At 40.7% G+C, this 25,986-nt stretch overlaps 1 protein-coding gene across 9 annotated transcripts in view; it reads left to right on the forward strand.

The window, feature by feature from the left end:
* The window catches only part of esrrgb (estrogen-related receptor gamma b), a gene marked incomplete at its 5' end in the record, with an annotated part of 73,069 nt that overhangs the window by 41,160 nt on the left and 5,923 nt on the right, over positions 1-25,986 (forward strand). For 7 of the 9 annotated variants that reach the window (XM_082505701.1, XM_082505703.1, XM_082505700.1 and 4 more), the window contains 4 exons: positions 3,994-4,110; positions 13,217-13,327; positions 13,649-13,810; positions 24,565-24,834. In XM_082505701.1, the coding sequence (XP_082361827.1) occupies positions 3,994-4,110; positions 13,217-13,327; positions 13,649-13,810; positions 24,565-24,834 (660 nt within the window). Of the gene's footprint in view, positions 1-3,012; positions 3,136-3,778; positions 3,804-3,993; positions 4,111-13,216; positions 13,328-13,648; positions 13,811-24,564; positions 24,835-25,986 lie in introns of those variants that run through there. The other 2 variants (XM_082505705.1, XM_082505706.1) reach the window with 2 other exon arrangements.

Below are 25,986 nucleotides of genomic sequence, written 5' to 3' on the forward strand. Positions count from 1 at the left end.
TTGTATTTCTTAATATGTTATTCTAAAAAGTAAATTATTGCTAAGGTTGTTACATGAAAGCATTGAAGTAAAGAGATGAATAATTTTAGTGAAACTGAATTTTAATCAAACATAAATTTATACTTAAAACAATAAATTCCTGACTTTCCACCAGTACTTTTAAGCAAGGTGTATTTTCACTCTTGTCACAATAGAGAAGTGCTACTTTTTAATGATTTTAAATACTTTACGTTCACTTGAATACGTGGTCGTGCGTGTCACAGGTTCCTCAGTGCTTTCATGGGGCTAATACGATGTGGTGTCTACCGCAGGCATTAGGCCCAGACCGCAAATCTGCTCTAGTTTGTGATTTTTGATGTCTTTGCATGCGAATCATACATCTGGCACCGAATCTGCCATGTGTGGGATCCGTTCCAGAGTAATCTTTTGGACAGAGATAATGCGCCACTTTTTTTTTTTTAATTTGATTTGCAGCATTTGTGTCTGGATACATGGAGTCAGAGTGAGGGCACATTAAGTCAGGCAAATTTGAAAAGTATTCTGCCTAAATCCCTCTCAATTACTGAAGCACGAAGAAACAGAAGAAGCATCTTTCGGCACTGTTTTTTCCTTTTATTTTATTGGCTTTTGTTAAAATCCAAAACAGCGCATTACTGTCAGAATAAAGATGGAAAACGTGGGACTGATGTGAGAGCTGGTTACCTCACTTGGTCTTAAGAGTGAAACTCTTCGGCACTCTCTCTAATTACATCACATGTTTACAAAATTCTGACTTTTTCTAATAACTCTTAATGTGATGATGACAAATATACCAAGCCTCATCCTGATATATATAATTTTTCTTTTTCTTTGGCAGCGAGGTTTTTTTTCTAAAATTTTCTAAAATATCCTATTTCTCATTATTAATTATCAGACATTTCTAAAAGAAAAACACACACAAAAAATAGAGACAGCAAAGACATATTTTCCAAAACTTATTATTTATTTACATTTTTTTGGCTGCCCATTTTTAGGAAGGCCTTTCCTGGCTTAATTAGCCTATATGAAAATGGCTGGATTGTTTTATCTTAGGAGAATTTTCACTTTTCATGTACAAGAGGCTAAAGCATCTTTGGATCGGGAGCATCAGAAAATGTAGGAAACCCCTACTTTCTTTCAAGTCATCAGCACAATATCTGTTGTTCAGTCCGCATGCTACACTTTGTTGGGTTTTACTGAATGTTTTTGGCCTTCTGTCCAAATCCTGCATGCCTGTTTATGATCAATCATTGGTAGTTAAAAGGCTGCTCGTGCCCCAGTAATGCTGATGTGTGACTTTGCATTGTCTTGCCGAGACCTCTCTCTCTCCTTCTCATCTTCTTCCTCGTCACTGTAGTCTTCTTCTTCTTCTTCTTTTCACTCTCCTTCTTGGAGGACAGGCCTGTAATGAGCTTAATCTGTCCGTCATTCGTCCTGAGCCACGGGAGTTTCAGTCAATAACAATCAGTGTTGGGTGACTGTAATTAAGAACCAGGCATTTCATTGGGAGAAAGTCAAGAAAGGAGGGTGGGAGGTGTGGATCCGTTCCTTTTGCCCCCAGGCCCCTCAAGCCCTCACCCAAGGGGAAGGAGATGGGGTCCAATTAGAAGCAGAGGCACGTGTTGTGGTGGCAATAACAGAGGAAGGGAACAGCGAGACAGAGATGCTGAAGAGTCCTCTAAATAAAGGCGGTGGGACGAGGGATGGGGTAGGTGGTCATTCACAGAGAGGAGAAGCTGCTTTAATGGAATGGTAATCAGGAAGGGGGTCCCGGCCTCGGTAAAGGAGAAGGACAGGAAGAGGTCCAACTTGAGTGGAGATGCACGTGGATAATAGCATAGCATAATAATATATCAAAATTTAGAGGGAAAATAAGAGAGGTTAAGGAAGGTTATTAGAGTGGTTGAAATGTCCTTTGAGAAATAAAGGTGGACACAAGACCTGATTAACTAAGAGGGTTGCCGACAGTGAGCTTTTAGAGGTAGGCAATTTAAGTCTATTGTGGACCCTCGTCTCACCCACCCACACCCAACAAAAAACACACACATGCAGGTCATATTTGACCTATCCTGTTATTTTTGGATTACTGTTTGATTTTGAAGGAAGAAAATTTGATATCCAAGCAAGTTCATCAACCTCAGAAGGTCATGAAATATTGCATGTATGTAGTACAGAGAATAAGTTCAACATTTCAGGCATGCAGCAAACTGTAATGTTGTCTGCTTGTTAAGGCAAAGCTCAGAATCACTGCCTTCAGTTAGTGAAAAATAACATATTGCTCGGTGCTCTACAACAATAGAACAAACAGCAGACGTCAAGGAGGCAGCTGAAGAAAGATGAAAAAAATGAAAACTATTGTGTTTCATTTTGTAAAACCGGAATTTTATACTCACAGATTTATTAATGCCTTTCAACATATCACATCATTTTCATCATTTTGTGCTTGTGCAAAATGTGGTTATGTGATTTAACATGAATTAGATTTTCATACAACATGCATCATATATAACATATATATATATATATATATATATATATATACACACACATGTATATATATATATATATATATTTCTTTTAGTTATTCATTTATTCTTAATTGTCTCTAGTGTGAATTGTGGGACATTACTGTGCATTAAAAAGTATTAAGTGTACTCATTAGATTATGTAATTTTTACCATAAGAATTTACCCTCTAGTATTCGCACTGAGAATAAAACTAAAGTACTATATATTAATACTGCAAATATTATAACGCTCTTGCTGCATGCAGTTAGTTTGCAGTGTAGTATGCAGTAAGGTACATGGCGTGCATCTCTACATACGAGCGCTGCAGTGTACTTTATTTCCCCTCTGCTAATGCCTCTCAGTTTAACAGACTTTACCTACCCCGAATCCAGCAGCAGCCTCTGCCAACATGCTGGCGTGGTGCCCTCGGCCCCTAACTGTGCGTGTGACCCTGCTGGCACTTTCGATGCCAGGGATCCTGACAAATGTTGGCACCTTCTCCTTGACCAACAGGGGGTTGTGTGTGTGTGTGTGTGTGTGTGTGTGTGTGTGTGTGTGTGCGCTCCTCTGGCAGACCTGCAACAGACAACACCTGGTTTGCTGTTTTTAGGTACCATTAATACATCTCTGGACTTACGGGACATTGTTCAAACAGTCAATCATGGGGTTACGGATACTTGGGAAAGAGGATTTGTCACTGGATTCTTGGTGTCGTGTCAACTTTTGAAGTGTGTGCGTAATGATTTGGGGAAAAAATAAATAAAAAAAAACTCTTAACCGGAATCAGGTGAGAAAGACGGGCAGCGGTTAAATTCCAGCAGATTCAATATGTCTGCATTTTCTGGCTGTTTTTGGATCTGAGTGATTAAATTGCATAGGAAATATTTCCATAGTGAGCCAACAACCGTCAAGACGACTTGAATAATACATCGAGCTTTGCTACATGATATCGCAGTCTTAGATTGTCCAGTCTAGCAGCAGCTCCTGGTCTTTGCTGGAGAACATTATGCAGAGTGCTCAGCTGTGCGTCCGTCTCTTAGCCCCGTGCTGTTGAGGGAGGGCAGTTTTCCCATCATCCTTTAGGTGAAGAAGGATGGGCTGGAAAGGGTCGTGGTGAGCGTTGCAGAGAGGACGCTCTGCATTAATGAAGCTAATTTATCTGTGAATCAAAATTTGAGTGTGACTGCGGGGCGGGTAGGTGCTTTTTACATGCCCCATCAAAATGCCACTAAACCCTCCTCTCCTTCAGGAGTGTCACACGGGGTCACCTTGGGACAGGTGTGTGTGCGTTCACAGGCACACATGTGCACACACGTGTTGTGTATTTTGCAGTGTTCTCACTCCGCGCCTGGTGTGATTTGATCTTCCTGCCAGCGCAATAATTCCAAAACAAATTATTCCTAATTGCTGATGTATATCTTTTAAGCACACAGAATAATGGAGTCCTTTTTTTCCAATCCTTTTCCAGGGAATATCGAGTACAGCTGTCCGGCTACCAATGAGTGTGAGATCACCAAAAGGAGACGAAAGTCTTGCCAGGCCTGCCGCTTTATGAAATGTCTTAAAGTTGGCATGCTAAAAGAGGGTGAGTACTGGTTTTTCACACAAGCTCACACAACATATATATATGTGAGTGTGTGTTTGCTTTATCCTTTTATTTTTACTCTGCCCCTTGTGCAAAGCTGCATTATTTGGGGTCTCTGTTCAGTGCTGCTCCTCAGCACTACGAAAAAATCTAAGTACTGTTGTATCCATGGTTGTATATCACATAGGAAGCAGCGTGAAGCAGTTGAGTTCACAGTTCGCAGAGTGACGAGGGCTGCGGTGGATGAATGCTTTAAAGACTTTTGTCTGGAGTCTGTGTCCCTTATAAAACCACACACATGTAATTTTTAGACTTAATTTCAGTCACACTGTGGCTAAGCTTGGGTAACAAAACTAGCTCTTTATGTGCAGGAAAAGGTTATAGTTGAGGTGTTAGAACGCCTTTCTGGCAGTGAGTGCTTGGGTTCAAGTAACACTTTTGGCTACGGACACCCCGGTGCTTGTCTCTGTGATGCCGTATATGCCATGCTATATACTCCCTGGTGTAAATAGCCACATTAACTTTTCCACCCACTGGTGCAAATAGCATTGTTGGCTATTGACACCTTGGTGCTAATAGCATCTGTCTAGATTAATTAACTGTCACATCAAAATCCTAAAGATCATATGCTTCTTAGGCAGCTTTCTCTGTTTATTAGTATATAAACTTTAGACTCTCCTCTATGGCACCAAATTGTCTTGTGATTCTATATTTTAAAATATATGAGATTGTGTAAAGATTTTATGATCAAGCTGAAATCAGGAGGTTTGCCTATATGTTAGAGTAAGCTGTCTGTTTTTCAATGGTTGTGGATCTGTGATGGTCACTCCGGTCTAGAGGATGGTCAGTGATATTAAAGCCAGCTGTGGCCTCAGGGAGACACCGGTGACATCACCCACAAGCCTTACTTACTTCTCCTCACACTGCCGAGCCTCTGAGTGTTTAACTCAGCTGGGTGGAAAAAGCTGCTGAGCTGGATATTCTTACCAAGACCGACTGAGATGTGTAACAGTACTCTTAAAAAGCACAGGCTGTTCCCCCAAGACTTCCCTCTCCCCTGGGCTCTGGGTGTCTCTCTCTCCATCTCCCACTCTGTCTGTCTGTCTGTCTGTCTCCCTTCCCCTCTCTTGCCTGCCGTATTGATCCACTAAATGCTTTCCGAATATCCCACCTCACTTCCTGCACGTGTTGTTTTTCCTCCAGTGTGAGTCCTCTGGGAGTACAGAGGGAAAATCTAGCCGATAGATTTTCTTTTTTTCTTTTTTCTTTCCACGGGAAGAGCATTTTTTTTATCTTTTCAGTTTGCAGAGCGAGAAGAACTATCCTACACCAATGCAAAGTCTATGAAAAGTCTAAATCATGCTATTTATACGCAGAGGGCTTGTGCTGAGCTTGGACTTCAGTGAACATTTCTGGACAGATGTCCATGAGAAAAAACAAAATCTCAAATTGCTGAAATACAGCCTATTTTAATTACATTTCTTTGTCTTATACTGAAACAAAGAATAATTTTTGAGCAACTGTGGTACGAACGCTGTATAGGACAATAAATGCACACTGACAGTAACAGTAAATTAATTGAATAATGTGCTGAAATAATCAGAATCAGAATACTTTATTGATCCCTGGGGGAAATTATTTTTTGTTACAGTGCTCCATTTTAAACCAACATTAAGACAAGACAGACAATACACTAACTAAGAATAGTACAATATATACATATATATACATACATACATACATAAGTCACTTATAAATAAATAGTTGGAAAAGGCAGAAGTGTAGGCTTTCCATAGGTGTTGATGGCATAAAAGATATAAGAAAATAAAGATTTAGAGAAAAAGAAGCAAAGGAATTTTTAAAATATTTCATTCACACATTAGGATTTCTTTATTTCTACCAACATTAAGATTAAGTGTAATTGATTAGAGGAATGACTGCATCGTACATTTTATTAGGACGTAATATGTGCTCTGATAGCATTAATGTGTGTGTATGTGTTTCATAGTCCACACTGAATCCTAAATTAAAGAAACATACGATTTATAAATTTATTTATAAGCTCCACATAGAGAAAAACAACTGTTTCCTAAAAATAAAACCATGGCCATATAGTTTTGTACACATCTGGTAATAGCAGCCTGCACAAGTTGACTGCAATTTGTCCCAGTAACACAAGACTGCGTGTCTCTCTTTTAGTTCACTTTCACTGACCCAGCTTCACTGTGACGTAGCTGCGTTTGTTCCTCTCAGACAGAGGGGCCGTCCGTTCTGTTTGGCATAACGCTACTATTTATACATGCAGCCATTTTTTATGTCTTAATCCTGGCCAAAATATCTCACACTGAGCCTTTGACTCTTGGCCAGAAGAAAAAAAAAATAGCAACACATTTGCTTCAGAAATAAAGCTGAAACTATTAGTGCATGCTTAAAGGAAAAACTGTGGGGTATTGTCAGCGGAGAGCCAGGCTAAGCCGGCCAGTGTGTGTGCGAGGCGCAGCGTCACAGCCACCGCAATATGTGGCACAGTAGGCGATTTTCTAAAAGTGATGGTGTTCAATTAAGAGTAAAAAGGACACTTAATCATGGCATACTGCAGTGGCGTGGACTCTTACAGATTTAAGGGGGACTTTGATCAGTGAACCAGTAGGGGGGAGGGGACAGCGGCTAGCCTCACTTTATGCTATGAGATCACCCTGCAACAAGTGACCAAGGGCTGGTCACCGACAAGGAACAATTACATTGTGTAATTTCTTAAAATGTTAACTTAAATGGTGTTTAACACTCTATTATCCTGCAAGGTTAGTTATATCATCAACAGGTTCAAACACGGAGGACTAATAACAGAAGGCACAAATGCAGACTCTGAACTGCAAGCAGCAGAGTGACATTGTGGGTAAAATCTAGGAAACACTAGCAAGGATTATTTCATAGATTCAATTCAGTTCTATTCTATTTTATTTACATAGCACCAAATCACAACAACTGTCACCTCAAGACGCTTTACCGTAAAATAAAGATCCTACAATAATACAGATAAAATCCCAACAATCAGACGTCTCCCTATGAGCAAGCAGTCGGTGACAGGGAGGAAAAACTCCCTTTCAATGGTTAGAAACCTGCGGACTCCGCTGCAACTGGTTTGAGTTAAGGGGAGGGAGACAGGACAAAAGATACACTGTGGAAGAAAGCCAGAGATTAATAATAACTAATGCAGCGTGGAATGAATCCAGAGGACTTAAAGACAACAGCACATTCCACAAACAGGAGATGGATACACTGAAAAGAATAAGGAAGCGTAGTGTTAAAGTATTCGCTTAATAAAGAAGGTTTCTATTATCCTCACAATTATCCAGACTCAGATTTGAAACGCAAATCTTTTAAACCAACAAAGACGAATGTTTGAGCGTCTACTGAAGGGATATTTTGAAGACACCCACAATTGTAGTGATGCCTCCACAGTCCAGACCTAAATACAATAATTACAGAGAAACCAGAAACCAGTTAACTTGTGTTTTATATCCATATCCAAGCCAGACCTAATCAGTTTGGCCCAAATATGTTTTGTGAGATCGCAGTAAACCTTGATCTTTGACATAAAAAAAATAGCTGACTGACTCTCTGATGTGGATGAAAGCTTTTCCAGCTTAAAAACAGATTTTTTAGGTGTAAACTCATGATTGTGGTGTCCAAACAGAAAAATGGTTTTATGTTGAAGGTTTACACATTTGAGCAAATTTCATTTTTCGTAGCAATCCTTGTCAATATTAAGCAGGCTTGTGTTTTTTTTACTTCTTTCCTTTGAAATGAAACCATTTTAACTTTTTAATTAATAAAATGTTTCCAGATACGTTTCTATTTTAACTATTATAATCTTCAGCTATTAACAGGTAAACATTGATAAATACATAAACTGGATATTGTAAGTTTCATAAGTTATTCATTTGTTCCCATTGCAAATTTCCCTCACGTTGGCAGTGGCTTCCTAAAAAACGCCTCCCTCGGGGTGCTGTGAGAGTTATATATTGTGATGAGTTGCTCTAGAAGTTTCCAATATTTCTCTTCCTCGTGCCAGTCGTGCCATCCTGACTTTTAAAGGGTAGCTGCCAGGGATTTTGAGCCCCATTAGTGGGTGGGGAAAACCCTTCTGCTGTGCGCCACCTGCCACTAATCAGCTGACTTTACTTCTTCGAACTTGGTTTGGTGGCTTCAGGTGTGATAGGGGTCTAAATAAATCAGGTATTCTAGCTGTGGCCAGTGCCAACATAATGCAAAGGGAATTTATGGATTATGCTTAAGGGTATGTTGAGCTAAGCTGTCTGTTTAAGATGTAACAGATTATTATTTTTCCAAGAAAATCGAATAAATAATATAGATGACAGGCCTCTCTCCTGGTTCGGCTTTACTGCTTTGTCAAAGCAGAGCACCTGGATGAGCCGGGTGGACGGCAGCGAAGGGCAGCTGTTCGAGGAAGCCTCATTCACTGACCCCTCAAATGTACAGCTGAGACTGATGAAAGATCACAGGTCAGTGGAAAAACTTTCACGTAATTACAACTCACGGAAGGTATGGTGTCAGTCACAACTGCCAGGAGTCAGTGCCCCCAGCTAATAGCGGCGCTAATATCCCATAGCATTACTGTACGGTGTTAAATGATGCAAGAATCTACCGCGTGTGCATTTTTCAATTTCCGCTTTGAGTCACATCCTGCTGAAGAAGAGATGGATTCTTTTTTTCTTTTTGTGCCAGTAAGCATGGGTATCTATGTTGGTCCTTGAACAGGTGTCCGATCATCATGTTAACAAATTATCGTGTTCAAAAACCAAGTCCCACTGGAACAGAAGCATATCGCCTTATACCCACTGAGTGTCTGTCCTGGAAGAAGCAGGTCTGAGCATAAAAGGCGCTTACAGTTTGGTCTTTTAGTCACTACTGGTGGGTTCTAGTTCAGTGATGTTAGCTCGGTGTTTCTGTGGTTTATTCTTTGCATGCTGGGATTTTCTGACATCGCTGTAATGTGGTGGATGAACACAAGCTGCCAGACTATTTTGGCAACCTACACCGCTGTCTCGCCCTCTCCTAACCACAGATAGGGATCAGCAGTCTTTCCTGAGCGAACGTGGCTACCAGGGTAATGTTACAGCCTTATTTTCCTCCGGCCACATACACAAAAGATTAGTAAAGCCATATCCAATATCACAGACTGTCAGGTCCCTTCCAAATCAATAGGCTTAAATCAGAAACCAATCTATATGCTAAGATTACATCACCATAATAAAGATATACTCAAAGTCTATACTCTGTGGGCGTCTTCAGAACCAGAATTTTTAGCATGTGTTGGTCTGCACCATTCGAAGTACTTGAACTATAAGTGAGAAGGACCCCTCCCTTCTTGCCACTTGTTTTTTCTTGTACCGTAAACTTGTCTATCTAACAGCACATGTGTGGGGGCTTGTTTGCTTTTTAGGGTGTCAGAGTAGCTGGCAGAATGCAGCTGAAAGTCAGCGCCCACCCAGAGGCTCTGCACTGGCCTGTCCTCACTGTCTGGCAGGTGATAGATCAGACACGGAGGCTAACACGTGTTCCTCCGAAGAAAAAGATTTAGCGAAGCGCTGACCTCATAACAACCCTTCTATACATGTACTCGCTTCCCGACACACATGTTAAAATGTATATCACCCCTGACAAGGGGCTCAGAATCGCTCCTTGAGGTCCCATGCTTGTCACTGACACCGTTCTAGCTTTTTAAAAACATTTTATTTTGTCCACTACACCAGCTTCAACTTCATGAATGATCTCGGCCCTTCTCGAGCTCTGCAGATGTTTTTTATTAGAGCTGCATCTGTGGTTAGGGCGGCACTGCGAGACAAAATAATAGCCCTTTATGGACACGCTGGCTCAGATTTATGTAAGTGTAAAACATGATAAAGAGTGATACAAGTGCCATGGCAGTTACGGTTAAGCAGTGCCAGCATTGCCAGGCCACCGGGAGGGGGTTGCAGCAGATGGTGCGCCATGTTAATACCCAACCCAATCCAGTTCCCTTCAACTTTTTGTGTCGTCTTTTCTTCGCCTTTCCCTTCTTATTTTCAGCCCACCCAGACTTAAGAAAAAAACCCGATGACAGCCTTTACTGTAGCTCTTTCTGACTTTCCAGATCAGATGTTGAGAGGCAGCCCTGGAAGGGCAGAGCGGCTGCGCTTTGCAAAGGGTGAGCAGGCTGCGTCGGAGGGGGCTGCACGCCGCATCCCTCTGATTTTTCCCAGCTAAAATAGGGAGCTCCTAATCTCCCTTTGGCAGCGTTAGCCAGCCAGCCAATTCTGACACATTCTCTCGAAAGAAGCGCCTCTGACAGGTGAAAGGCTGAAAATAGTTGAGAGTGAGAAGCTTAAACACGCATGTACACACGAGCACATGTTCACATAGTAACACACAGTCTTGATATGAGACACATGCACCTTTCAGTGATGACAGCTGCTCTGTAGAGCATCTTTTTGTACCAGAAGAATGAATCTCATTTATATCATGAATGTTTTTTTTGGACACTTTTTTTTGTTTTTGCTCAACCTTCTGTCTTCCTTTGTGTATTTTTGTTTTTCTGGCTTCAGTTTTACATTGAAGACACTGCTGATGTGGGTGTTTTTCAGCATATAGACCGATGTTTCTGACCACATTGCGAAGAATGTGGATTTAGACAATTTGGGTGGGGGCTTTAGGCCGAAAATTTAATCACATACTTAACTCAGATTTCATTCATGAAGCGAAACACTGTCACTTTAATAAGAAATTTGCCTTAACGTTTTAACAAGTCAATAAATGTTGTGTATGTGAAAGCAAAACAGATCAGGTGGCTGTAAAGATTGCTCCAATGTAAATATGCCTCATCGTCTTGCCACACACATGTGCACGCACACAAACACACTCACATAGCAAGAATAGACTTTCAGCCAAGTATCTCAGCCCGTCTTTCTCGCAGTCAGCACAAAGTTATGAGCGTGCTGTAGTATGTGAATTCATATTATCCAGCACACACATTTCTTTTACCCCATAACCTCACCCATGCATCCATACTTTGCCTGTCACACTTTATGAAAGGCCAGCAACCATAAAAAAGGATCTGGATGCCTTTAAGATGATCTGTGGACCCGCCTGGCCCCCGCCGCCCCCAACCCATGTCAGAGGCTCTCGTCTGGACCCGCATTGTCTTGAAGCGCGGAGGCCGATGTGGTTTTGGGCCTGAGGTTAGGAATGCGGTGCTGACGATGACACACACTGCCCCCCTCGCACCCTCTCCGGCCCTCTTCCAGGGGCCTCATTCAGCTGTCTTGTTGTGGTCATATTCTCAGTACTGTTCCATATCACATGGGGAGGAGATAATCCCGCACTGGTGAGATCAGGTGGTCATTGGGACAGGCAGGGCCGACAGAGAGAGGATGTACAAATTGAGAAAGAAGAAACCATCAGAAAACAGATATATTCATCCAAGCACAGCAGATTGTTCTGTTTGATTTTCCAACCCTCCCACTCTTCAGCCTTATCTAACCCTTGTTTTTTTCCCTTGTCGTTGTCCCTGCCCTCCTGCCTCGGGTCTCTGCTGTTTGGAGCGCCGCTAAGCTGTAAACTGAAACTGGTTAGCGCTGAGCTCTTAATTCTTGTCAGCGTCTATTAATTATGGGCCAGTTGGATGTTCGAGTTCAAACAGCCCCCGCGGATCTTGGAATTCTAACTCTGGCTGTTTGGTCACTTGTCGCTTGTTGTAGCTACATGACCTAGCAGCCCACGGCAGGGAAACTGGTGTGTGTGTGTGTCAGTGTGTGTGTGTCTTGATAATGTTAGGGGCAAAAGCAGCAACAATTCACTGTCAGTTAGCCTTACAAGAACATGCTGCATGAATTCGGTTTTGGTACCTTCTTAATATATTTATGCATTAAACAAGCTTATTATTGTGAAAGGCTTAACTAACTGCATAACCCTTTATTAGGCCTCTGTGTACCATTAAATAGAGAGAGAGAGGCTCCTGAACTGATTTAATATCTGGAGTACATGCACACTGTTTCCTGAAGCCCAATTTATCATTTTAAATTTAACTTAACCAAGAGTAATGCTAAAAACAACCACTAAAGCTCCATCTATCGCAAACCCAGCTCCTGCCTGCCTAACTGACTAATTAAAACCGCATCCACATGTGTTCAAAGAACAAGAAGTCTATTTGCAAGCCTTATTGATTACTTTAAGGCGTACAAATGGAAAGCTGTGTTAGGAGAGGGGCTCTCGATTTAGCTTCAATCTGCCAGGCATAAAATGATCTCACTGTGTTTGCTGGGAAGAATGAGCTCCCTCTGGGCACGGTGGGTAATTAGGTTAGTGGATAGTCGGTGTCAGGAAATTGAAAGACCATCCTAATCGGATTCTTTTGTTTCCAGGGGAATCAAAGGAATTTATATGAGTCACTGGGAAATCTCACACGACTTAATTCCACTTGACCATGTAAAATCTGTTTGCTCTCCCTCAGTGCTCAAACAACTTTTAATGCAAACGTATCAATTCAGGAGACAAGGTGCATCCAGCCCGCATCCTCTGTGATGGCTTTGAAGATAATCCTGCATGTGAATGCTTAAACTTCCACTCAGAAGTCCTGCTTGATGGTTGAAAGGTTAAAAATAAAGGAATGTAACTGTTTATGTAGATAAATGACAGAAAAATGCTGTTATCCTAATTTTTGTACTGTATATTATATGAAGAATGGTTATATAGTATTTGTCATATACAGGGTAGAAAATTAAAAACCCTGAAATGCTCGTGAGAGTCTGATGACACAGCAAAATAGGTCAAGTTTCCCCCCCAATAAATAGGCTACAGTTTTATAATAAGCTGTAGCAAATACGATGCCATAAAATAGGTCGTTATAACTGAATGTAACTTTCAAAAATTAAGCATATAAAAAGAAAGTGAGAAAGTCAGCAGCAACGCCTACTTCCAAACATAACAAGTGAAAAGTTCCCTTTTATTTTATTTTGCTACGTAATCATTACGTTTTGTGGATTCGTCAGAGTGGCTTTGGTTTATCTTATGCATACGTGATATTTTTAATTATTTTTCTTTGCAGGTGTGCGTCTGGATCGAGTGAGAGGGGGGCGTCAGAAGTACAAGCGGCGGTTGGATGCCGAAAACGGCGCCTACCTCGGCCTCACCCTCCCCCCTCCAGCCAAAAAACCACGTGAGTTGCTTTTTTGTTGCTTTTTTCTTTTTTTCATTTAAAATCTCACTCAGTAACAATGTGTGTATTACCTGAGCATTAGAAAAAGCATTAACTTTATTAGTTAATATGATGGGACATAAAGCTGTGAAATGAATCCCCTTGAGGAATATGGCGAGAGCATTGTTATCTACATCCAAAGATGAGATTGATGTGGCACAATATGATCATATTTTAGGCAAACACTGTTGCCTAAAACTGTCGCACACCACAGTACATTTATATTCCTTCACGCCCTCCGTCCTTCTCTCTCTCTCTCTCTCTGTCTCTTCCCCCTCTTAGTGACAAAGATCGTCTCTCATTTGCTGGTGGTGGAGCCAGAGAAGATCTATGCCATGCCTGACCCCACCATGCCGGACGGAGACATCAAGGCTCTGACAACGCTTTGTGACTTGGCTGACCGCGAGCTGGTGGTCATCATTGGCTGGGCCAAACATATCCCAGGTAGAAACATGTGACTGCTCTTGACTGAACCTGTCATCAGGGCTCTGGCTTTCCAAACACTTGTCTTAATGTGAAATTTCAGACATAGGTGCTTTTTATACAGGCCATCTATTAAGTTGCTAAAAAAAAAAAAAAAAAAGGTTCACGTGTGGTCTTGTGCAGTTAGTAAAGCGGAGGAGAAACTGCTCCCATTTGCTCTTTGATTTGCTCAAATGTTACAGTGTGAGATTACTGGAGTACTTCACCGACTGCTGTACATAACCCGCCACCCCCTCCCGTTCATACGCATGCACACACACAGGATAATTAACATCTGCTACTCATCTGCACCTAAGGGAGAAGCTAGTCCCATATTCTAAAATCTAATCAATAAAGAGCAGCTGAAACCTTTGATTTGACTGGGGTGGGGTGGAGTGGGGTGGGAGAGTCTGTGGGGGGGACCCGCCCCTATGTCAATGTATTCCATTTCAATCCCAGACTTAAAGAAAGCAATCCTCTTACTTACTTAAGGAGACTACACAGGGCCTGTGGTGAAATTGATTTATTTAGGGAAATACTGATGGATTTCCCTTCTCCTTGTTGATGAATTCTTAAATAAGACTTGCTATGCAAATGTTCTTAGATCTTCCGTTCTTCTCATCTTTATCGGCTGAAGGAGACACTTTGGACCTCCGCGTGTTCATAAGGAGCACTGGCTGGTTTCAAAGTATATGCAAGCCATTGATCTGGTTAAATAAAGCATGTAAAAGACACACGTGTTGTCAATTCAATTATTATTCAATTAAAGCTAGTAATATTCTTCACTGATGCATTTCTTAAAGGGGTTCCTAATTGATTAAAATAAATGGCAGCAGTCAGGACACAAATTTTATCTTCAGTTGTCTTTTGTTGTGCATTTATTTCAAGGTGATAACAAAAAAAAGCAAATCCTTACGTCAGAGTAAGGAACGAAAAAAGGTCTCATGCTTGCTTAAACACAATTAATTAGTCGTAAAAACAAAAATGAATTTATTCAGAGTAAATAAAAAATGATTTTTTGCCAAAACAATGGAGTTTTTTTCTCTCTGTCTCCTTTTGGGCTGGCACAGTGCTGTCCTATTTGTCCCCTTTACTGACTCATCGTCCACACTTAAAGCAAGACTATGAATCGTTTGCTGAGCAGTGGCCCAGAGTAGTTATAGGACGATGGCAAATACGGTTATGGGAAAAAGAAAGTACATCCTCTTTTAATTTTGTGGCTTTACATATCAGGACATAATAAAAATTATCTGTTTAAAATTAAGTAAATAAAGCCTCAAAGGAAATGCACATGACATGTAACCTGTGTCATTATTTATTTGACAAAAACTAAAAGATGTAGAAGTGTGTAAACAAAGTACATCCTTACTGCTTCTGTAGGAAATAGAAAGATAAGTGGCAGCAAGCTGCTACTAATCAAGTTAATTAATTGATCATCAGCGAGGGTGAGCACCTCTGTGAAAACTGAGGTTTTGGCAGTTTGCTGGTCTGCGGTATTCAGATGTGTGTTAATGTAATGCCAAGCAGCAAAGATATCAGGAATGTATGGGCTCAAATTGTGGTCATAAATATTTTGTACTTGTAAATCAAATGCGTAGTTGTGAACTGAGTTTTGTAACCTTGTAAACCAAAATATCTGAAACTTTTATATGGAAAGCGCCACTCCAACAGCCAAACCCATCTGTTCTCTGATTGGATTGTTAAATTTGTGATTGAGATGACATTGACCAATCAGCTGAAAGGAAGAAAAAAACGGGTCAAAATTCGTACTTGTATGTTGAAACTCACACACAGCCAGGAAACTTGAACGCAGAGCTTTACACATAGTTTTTTGTTTTGTATCTGTAAGCAGACCTTAACAAAAAAAACTGTAACTTGTGTAAATATTTTTACAAACACAAATCTTTTTTACACACACAAACAAATTCTCATCTACGAATGCACAAACATAAAATTTTCAGATATTTTGGTTTACAAGGTTACAAAACTCAGTAGTACAAAATATTTATGACCACAATTTGAGCCCAATGTTCTTGCACATCAGTCTGGTAAGAGTTAAAGTTTGTTTTTTTTTTAATTGAACTCCAGTGAGAAAGCTTATTCACGGGTGGAAAAAGGATCAAGGTGTTGTAATGGCCCAGTCAAAGTCCAGACCTCAATCTCATTGAAATACAGGGGACCTTAAGAGAGCTTGACATAAACAAACCTCAATGGGCTAAATCAGTGGTGTAAAGAAGGTTACAATGATTTGATGTCATACAGAAAACAGTTACTTCAAGTTATTGTCACTAAAGCCGGTTCTACTAACAACTGAATCATGGGGCGTATTTATTTAGCATTTTGGCTTTGTTTAATAAATAATGACACTTATATGTCATTTTGTTGTTTGCCTTCAAAGTAAAAGTTGACGCTTTTGAAATGCATTGGCTGATGCAGGAAAATTTACTCTAATGGTAAATATTTTTTATTTCTGGTTTGCGTTGTACTTTTTTAAGTTTAACTAAAGCTCAGAGAGATGTCTGCAAGTATTTGCAGTACTTCCATGCAAACTACTGACAACCCTGGCAACTAACTAGGGACCTTACCTGACAACCTTATGACCTTTGTTTGCCAGATGGTCGTTGACAGGCTCGTGTGATTGAGGCCTTAGCAGTAAGAAAAGTTCAGGAATGGAGAATGACATTAGGAGACAACTCCTCCACATTATGTGTCAATTTGCTGTAGACCAGTGATTCTCAAATGTATGCTGTGTTCCACTAGTGGGGCACCTAGCCACTTCATCCACAGTCAGCCAAGTGGGCAACCATCTGAAAACAGCATCGATTGCATAGTGGAGTAACATGAAGGAAGTTACCTGTTGGGGAAAGCTTACATCATCTGTTTGGACTGTGGGCCAAAATGAGCTGAGCCCAAACCAGCCCTTTGAACTTTACATGAATGTTTAGGAAAAGAGAAGCCTTATTAAACGATTAGCCAATGGAGGGTTGCTGGGGTTTGAGACATGCTGTCTCACCACTCTCGAGTTTACATCGAGAAACAAGCGTTAACAGGAACAAAAGGAGCTTCCCTGACCCAAATGCACAGTTTTTGGGTTTTGTTTTTTGTTTTTTACTCCTGACCTCTTTTCCATCCAACATCTTGTGAACAAGGGAAAAAATCTAATTCAGGTGTATTTTTCATAAAAGAGCCAAATAGGGTAACTACAGTCAAATTCCTCAATTTAATGGAGCCCCATGGGGCCTGTAATGAATTTTACTGTAATGTTTTTCCACTGCCTTATTCTCATTACATTTTTTTTATATATATACATATATATATAAATATAAATAAAAAAGTATTGATCTTGTATGGTGTGAGGATCTAAATCCAGATCTGTCAGAGTTATTAAAGGCAGCACGTGACACTCTGGAGACATTTTACCCGCGGCCACTGGGTCAAAGTGTCACCAAGTAACGATTAAGACAAAAGGGGTCCCTACAGTTTAACAGTCCACTCCCTCCATTACACTCATAGCCCACTGCGCAAATGGCCTTAACGATGAGGTAATAGGAGTCATTAGCGCAGATCGCTCCATTAATGTGAAAGTCCTTCAGCATCCACATGTGGAGAGCTGGGAAGAAACATGTAATACTCCTTAGGTATTGTGGTACACGTGTTCATTGTGAAGGCTTAAATATTTGTGTTTTACAGCTGGAAAGAAGTAATTTGATGAATTTTTAATCCTCACAGTTTAGTTTGGTTTAGGTTTTTTTGTGTGCAAAGGAGCCAATTAAAAATATTGAAGTTTTTAAAAAATAAAACAAAAACACACATTTTGGCTTCAAGAACATGATAGGAGACATGTTATTGTGGCCCTTGATTTGTAACCACACACACACACAGACCACCTCACAAAGCGTAGACTACATTCAAGTCAAAAGCGTACAGCGCCCTCTATTCACTTTATCTAATGCTCGTTCTTTTTCCTTTCTTTTTCTCTGTTTCTGTCCCGCGCACCCTCTGCCATAATATCTTTCACACACACTCTCTGGCTTCCTTGTTCTCCTGTTCCCCTGGCTCTCCCTCTCCTACTCCTCCTGCTCATATAGGGCCCTCAAGTCTCATTATTACCTCTGTCTTTTTATTAGGCCCATTAGGGCTCTTAGGAGGCCTGTAATGATACTAAATGAATAGAGAGTGAACTGCTGTCTGTTTTAGACCTCGCTCTCAATGACAGCTTCAAGCTTCACTGCCAACCACTCAGTCTCCTCACTGTACTGAGCAGGGCCTCAGTTATCTTACACGCACCTGTATTTTTTTGTTGCATTACCAGAACCCTGCCAAACAGTTCTTTTTTTGGGGACCTGGGGACCTTTAAAGAAATAGACATATTGCTGACTAACATGCTACATTGGCTAAATATGGGTTTTTACAGTGTTACAGTATTGTAATGTGTTTGGTGAAACGGCAACACCCCTCTCCACACACACACACACACACACACACACACACACACACACACAACAACAACAGCCTCCCCCTGCAGGTCAATGCATTACTACAAAAGCTGCCCCACAGTTTGCAGAGCACAACATGGTTTTAAAACAGTGAACAGTGTGATAGATGTAAAAGCAACAAAAATACTTCTGATTTTGATTTTAAAGTTAGCAAAAAACAGTCCCTATTTATTTTAATGCTCAAATAAATAGGGACATTTTGTTATATAACTTACTGTCTCTTTCTTTATGGCTAAAAAATTTCATTTTGATTACATTTTGTCAGCGTAGTAAATCTTTTTGTAACTATTAGCATTAAAATGTATTTGATCACTAAAAAAAACAGCAGTTTACATAGTTGGATCAAAATTTTGCAGTGTTACAAACCTTACTATTCCCTGTAGCCATGCACTTGGCAATGGGAAGAAAAAGACTCCCTTTTAACAGGAAGAAACCTCAGACAGAACTAGGGGGACGGGGAGGGGCAGCCATCTGCCTCAGTCAGCTGTGGGGAGTGGCGAGAGAAGAGATGAGCGCAGAGCAATAACACACTATAAACACTGAGCAGGTTAGTTGGGCTCGTAACTACAGATCATAAATGTGTAGCTTGTGCAGAGAGGTGCAAAGAGAGAGTACAAAGCACAAGCTGGAGGAGAGAGAATTCAAATTTAATGGCATGCAGTAGTGGCAGATAAATGCTTTTTTCAGGGTCACTGAGATAGTTTAATTATCAAAAAGAAAATTGTCAAGCTTAGTTATAAAAGTAGAGAATGTGTCTCTTTCCAGTCCCTGTTGGTATACTTGCTGTGGCATTTTTGTAACAAGGAGTTCAGCCTGGAATTGAAAAATGTTTGGACTAGTTCTTCTAGTATCTGAGACAGGGTGTTCCTAATTTTGGCAATAATGCACAGAGTGAAGAGGTAAAAGACATACTTTGGTGAAAAATGGCCTCGTTAGCAAAACTTAGCTTAAAAGAGTTAGCAGTAACTTCTGAGTTTTAGGCATTTATGGGTATTTGAGTAGCCCTCTATTTACATGTATTCAGTCTTTTTTTTACAGTTTTTTTACAGCGACCCTCTATACTATAGATTAGATTAGATTCTATAGATTAGTGTCATAATTTTCCTTTTTGATAAAGCATTTGTTAGAGGTGGATCAGGTGACCCTATATCCTCCCATAGTTATGCTGTAGGCTGCTGTTTCTTCTTCACTCACATTTTTTCACTTACTATGTGTTTATACACCACTCTGCATCTAATTATTACTTATGCTTTGGAAAACAGCCAGAGATTAATAATATCTTTTGTCGTGTCTCCCTCCCCTCGCCCCCAAACAGTCATGACAGACGGCTGCCTCTCCCTGACCCTGGTTCTGTCGGAGGTTTCTTCTTGTTAAAAGGTTGTTTTTTTTCTTTCCCACTGTCGCCAAGAGCTTGCTCATAGCACTTTGTCTGATTGTTGGGTTTTTGATGAATTATTGTAGGGTCTTCCTACATAAAGCGCCTTGAGATGATGGTTTTTTTCCACTATATAAATAAAATTGAGTTGAAGTAAAGTGAACTGTAACCTCCAAAAATTAGGCTTCATTGAGCCCTATAAGTAGTAATTTGCACTCTTGCACTGACATTTTTTTATTCAAAGTGTCTTTTAGGCATTTTCCAATAGTCTAGATTTCTTTAAAATAATTTAAAGAAATCACTTTAAGTTTAAAATAATTTTACCTAAACCTAGTTTCGGGTGCTTCTTTGTTCACAAGGGTCACCACAGCTGATAGCTCCCCATGTTTTTTTTTCTGACGCAACCCTAAAGGGGATTTCTGTCTCAACTGGAATGGAACCAGCAACCTTTTGTTTGTGAAGCAAATGTCTAAGTCACTACACTATGAAGACGCATAGCGATAAAGCCTATAGGATGTAAAATTAAGGATTTTGATTTATTCAGCTAACAAGTAAAACATAAATACTCTAAAACCCTGTAGTTTAGCAGAACAGCGTCGCTGTTCATGTTCTTCATCTCCATGCAGAGAGACTGCAAACACAGAGATGCTGACGTTGCCTGGTTTGCTCAGTATTGTGTCATGTTTGGTCAAACGGCATCAAATCACTAGGGTGAAATATTGATATTTCATCAGGGGGATTCACCCTCCACAGTGACACTTAACTCAGCCACCTCCAGGCGACGCACATCCAGCTCCAGGCTAACCCAAGGGAAACCAGGAAGTCACTAAATTGCTTCAGTAAATTGAGTGTTTAAAAAAAAGAGAAAAGAAAAAGGTGGCCAGGAGTGCTGGGGGAAAATAAGGGAAATATATGCATGTCTTCACCAATGAGTCACAAAATGAAAAGCACAGTGCAATGTTCTGCTGGGAAAACCTTTAGTCCTGGCCTCCATGCAGATGTTACTTTGACATGTCACAAGTTCCAAAATTGCACAGGAGCAACTGGAGGAATTTTACAAAGAGCTCGAAACTTTATTTACAAAGTCCAGTTGAGCATCTGTCCCACATGCAAAAACAGCCCAGGTTCACGAAGGCCACACCCAGCAGCTCTCAAGACTCAAAGCATTTGTTACCAATGTCCTGATGCCTGACACTACAGGTTACCCATGATAAGCAAGCTTTTGGCATCACAAAGGGAGGGCATTCTGCACAATTGGTGGTTTTATGTTGAGGCAGTATATTAAAGGTATGCTACATTAAATGGAGCTAATAAGCATGATTTTTAGCCTTAAGTGTTCTTGCTTTATAGTTATTTAAACGGGTTGTTTCTGTATGTAACTATGCTACTTTTTTCTAACTGTCAGACTTATTTTGTCCTGCCTAGGGATGGGTATCGTTTAGGTTTTATCCGATACTGGTGCCAAATCGGTACTTTTGAAACGGTGCCGGTGCTCAAACGGTGCTTAAAGAATGGAGAACACAAAATTGGTCCAAAAACCTCTCATGTTCAGCTGTTGTAAAAAATATAACAATGTTAGCCTTTTCTGCAGCTATGGGGCATATATGGTATCACTCTTGGCTGGAAGCAGTGCTTAAACAATGGAAAAAACACAAACTTTGTCCTAAACCTCTCATGTTTAACTGTTTTCCACTTTTTCTTTGGTCATTTTAGCCTTTTTAGCCAGGGTGAAGGGAGTATCTGCCATCAAACAAGAAGACAGCCGCATGTAGCTATGATGATGTTTGCTAGTTCACCTTACATGCATTAATGTAATAACGTGGTTAGCCTACTCAACGTAAATTAGCTACTCACGCAGAGAAGAACGGCTGCTGCCACCATCATCTGTCATCATTTCTGCTACACTGGCAGGGCTAGGGGCCAGGACTCTCCTCTTCGTGTTTTTGGGGGATGTTGCATAACAGGCAACCCACCCGCAGTAGATGTGCTCGGTGTGAGGTCTCGCAGCAAGCTATCAAATACGGCGCATTTCTGGGCTTTTAAAAAAAACGCTATGCGTCGCCAGGTGTTTCATCGGATTTGAGGTGTTACCTCCTTTGACAGTATCACAGTATCAGCTTAAAGCACTTGTTGCAGGCTGCTGAGTTTGCATATTTTGCTGTGAAGTACAGCCAGGCTTTTGACCGCTTCGCCTTGGACATTTTTAATCTGTAGCTCTGCTCTAACAGAACGTACGTACCTGGCCCCGCCTACTATCCTCGGAAACGTAAAATGATTGGCTAGAATCTAAAGTGTATCACAGCTCAGGAAAAAAAAAGCACCGAAATAAAGCACCGAAATGTGCGCTGCTTTTCGGTCTGGTTACTACCGTTTATGTCAGAACCGGTGCCATCATGGCACCGGACACCGGTACCCATCCCTAGTCCTGCCTCACTATTCTAAATAAGCCTCACCAAATTTAGGCCATTCATTTCTCTTGCAGAAGTGTCTTTGGGGAATCTGGAGTAAACTCATGAATTCCTGACACAGCATTGATATCTACATTCAGTGATCCTGTGGTCCTCTCTTCCCCCCACTAAACATGTACCGGATGTCCTCCATCAAATGTCTGTTTGTCAGATCTGAGGCTTGGATCGATACCCTTTCGCATTTGGTGGACTGATTACAATCTACTAATCAATGACACCCCCAGCACTCTTTTCTCTCTGTTTCATTCTCTCGCTTCCCGCCGTTCCTCTATTTGCTTGATAAGAAACATCGGGAGGACCCCTTTTAAGTCAACCTGTCCGATTCCGATCCATACAAGTTTCAAGATTTAAGTAAGCAGCGTGGTGAGTTCAAGGCCCTGGTCAATATCCCCCAATCACCTTCCTATTCACCATAGAGTAGTGAAAGGTATTGTGGCCATTGAGGTCCTTTCAGGTGTTTGATGTGGTGTGTGTGAATGTTAGAGGTGAAAGTTGATGGGTCGACCTCGAGATTTGGATGAATTGCCACACCAAGTTCAAAAGGTTGAACAACACAGGAAGAAGCCTGCATGTGTGCTTTGTTTTTGGATCTTAACATTGCTGCGTTTAAAGCATTCCCCTTCATAATTCCATCCCAATCCCAGTGAATATGTTATTCAGTATATGTACGGACCTGATTTCTCCTGTTGCAAAACTCTAAACAAATTCTCACACACTGAAAATCAGCACATTAATACACTTGTGATACATGATGGTAAATGTTGTTGGGAGAACTACACCACAGCTACAGAACAGATCCAGTTTCTTAATCATGGTGGCTCAAAATTCCTGTGAATGAACTAACCAATAAATACCAGTTCAGAGTCCACAGCCAGAAGAGGTGAGTTGAAAGTTGATGCCAATAAAGAATATGAACAATGTGATAGGCAGGAACAGGATTAGAGTGAGACACCATGTTCATATACAGGGAATGATTGTGCATGAACAGGAAAAAAGACATTTTACTATGATACGCAAATCTGTGTATGTCTGTCCATATGTTTTTGCTACCAAACTTGGTACGCAGGCTCATCTGATACACCTGAAGGTTGTTGTCTATATCAGATATTCTGATGCCCAGCAACCAGCTAATAACAGGTTAAAATGACATGATATTAGCATTTCTGAAGCTGCAGCAACTTATAAAAGGATTTTATAGTTTTAGTTTCACAACAATAACACATCCACAAAATTTAAGTTATGGATGATATGTTATGATACCTTCAGGTTCCATGAGAACCATATTACAAATGACTAAAATTACCTTTTTAACCTTGAATGTACAACAATCCACAATACCTCATGAAATCATCATCACCTATTGTTTTCAATTCACAACATTAACATCTCATTTATATCCACAAAAGTGGAATTACACATGATATATTATCATCATGTTGCATAGCAACCACCTGGCAGTGGGCTGAAATGACCCAATTTGTGCATTTATGGGGCTACAATTTATAAAGCATTGATCATTTTAATTTAATGGCCATCAGCAAAAACGGGTCAGAAAGTACCGTGACATGGGCATGTACTATTAGAGTTTCTTGTTGTAGTAAATGTTTTATGTATATAAGTATTATAAACCTGTAGGCTATATCTTTTATAGATAAAAGGTACTTTCACTTGCTTCCTTTAAAAGAAAAAAAAATCATCAGATGGTCTTTCTGATGCAAACAGAGGTTGTTTTTTTTGATTCAGAAGTGTTTTGATTACTGTTTGAAAGGTTTTTCTTTACCCTTTTATGAAAAGGGTGGAGGAATCCCACAAAAGTCTCTTAGAAAATGCGAAAACTATAAAATGGTGAAGTCTAATTATAAATCCACACGATCTTCTTTTTTTCTCCTTCCTATTTTCTCAGTTGGAATTTCAGTACATTAATTTAGTCTGTTTTAAATGACAGAATTAACTTTGAAGTTGTTGTAAAGAAGAAGTGAATGTCTATTCACCCGTCCTTACTCTGACAATGATACGATATAATCAGTGTTAAGTCTGGATTTGTCCTCACTAAGCAGGGTCTCATGTGCTTATGCAGTGGGTTGCAGAAGGACTGAGTTGATGGCTGAGGCAGCCCTGGCTCATGTTTCAAAGGCCTCTGCTCCTGACTGATTTATATTGCTCCCTGAAAGCCACTGCATACAGCAGTCGGTCTCTGTTTCAAGTCGGACTTCTTTGAGGATTGCGCAGCAATTGTACATAGCCCATAAAGCACACAGAGGACTGAAAGAGGCAACAATTGAGCAGGGGGGTTAATAGGCTGCCCTCTTACTATGTCACATGGTTGTTCTGTGTGAGGGCTCAGCAGTACCTAGAAAATGTTCAAATGTGACATATATTTTCTTTATACTCCTGCAGGCTTTTCCACACTCTCGCTGGCAGACCAGATGAGTCTATTGCAGAGTGCCTGGATGGAGATCCTGGTGCTGAGCATTGTGTTTCGCTCACTGCCCTGTGAGGATGAGATAATGTATGCGGAGGACTACGTGGTAGATGAGGAGCAGGCGAGGATCTCAGGCCTGCTGGACCTTCATGTTGCCATCTTGCCATTGGTCCGACGCTACAAGAAGCTGCGTATGGAGAAGGAGGAGTTTGTTACGCTCAAAGCCATTGCACTCTCTAACTCAGGTAATCTTCCATTCACCTGTTAGACTTAAATTCACAATCCTAATCTATGAGTTTGTGAACAGCACAAATATTGTAGGCTCAAATTCATAGAAACGTTGGATGAGTAGTGGGTTTGGATCTTCATAAACATCATAGTGCATCAATAAGTAGGCAGAGCAGGATTGTGTTGCTGAATGCAAGTCAAAATGATGGGATTACATCCTAAACCAAGTTCTGTTTATTGTATTTGGCTTCCAGAGAGTTTAAGTTTTCCAAAAATCATCTATTTAAAACTCCCAGAGATAGTAGTGGCTCAGTGGCATACTTGCGTTGACTACTACCCCCACCCTGTCACGGCAGATGGCTGCCCCTCCCTGAGCCTGGCTCTGCCAGAGGTTTCTTCCTGTTAAAAGTGAGTTTTTCTTTCCCACTGTCGCCAACTGCTGTACAGGGATCATCTGATTGTTGGGGTTTTCTCTGGAGGCTCTTTTCCCTCCAACTTAAAGCACCTTGAGGCGACTGTGATTTATCGCTAAAGAAATAAAATTAAAGTAAATTAAAATACTGTAATCAAGTAATCGAAAACCGATTAGTCACTTTTGCCAAATAGCCTTTATTTTCTCCGCAGTAATGACATAGACAGGAAGGTGCATGTTTATATAAAATCTCAAGTAAAGCCTGGCAGTTGGCGTTTAATTAAACAGACAAAGAAATAAAACACAGGGATAAAAAATGTCGAGTGGTTATCGGTATCTTGTGGCACCATCACCCCCACAATGAAAGATCCCCGATAAGAGAGGACATAAAGGTCAAGATCAAGATTTTTTTTTAATTTAACTTTGTGTCTGTGTCTGTGTGTGTAGCTATATTTTAATTTGTGTGCAGATACATGTGCACGTGTGTGTGTGTGTGACTGTCACATTGCGCTCTCATTCTCTCCATCTCCATAACAGTAGCTGCCAGCGCGCCACAGCCGAGGGAGATATATTTAGCATTTCATTAGAAAAACAGGGGCTGTCAATAAAATGTGTTAAGTGGAGTGGAATGAGCGTCGGGGAGCGACGGGCCTCGTTTGTTCCAGTGTGAAGATGCTGCGCCCGTATTGACAGTTTGCTTTTCATGAGGCTGGGCCTGTCCCCCGCTAATCAATGCCTGTTAGGAGTCTTTTCTCCT

The sequence above is a fragment of the Aulonocara stuartgranti genome (assembly GCF_965226115.1).
Source record: "Aulonocara stuartgranti genome assembly, chromosome: 15".
Lineage (NCBI taxonomy): Eukaryota > Metazoa > Chordata > Actinopteri > Cichliformes > Cichlidae > Aulonocara > Aulonocara stuartgranti.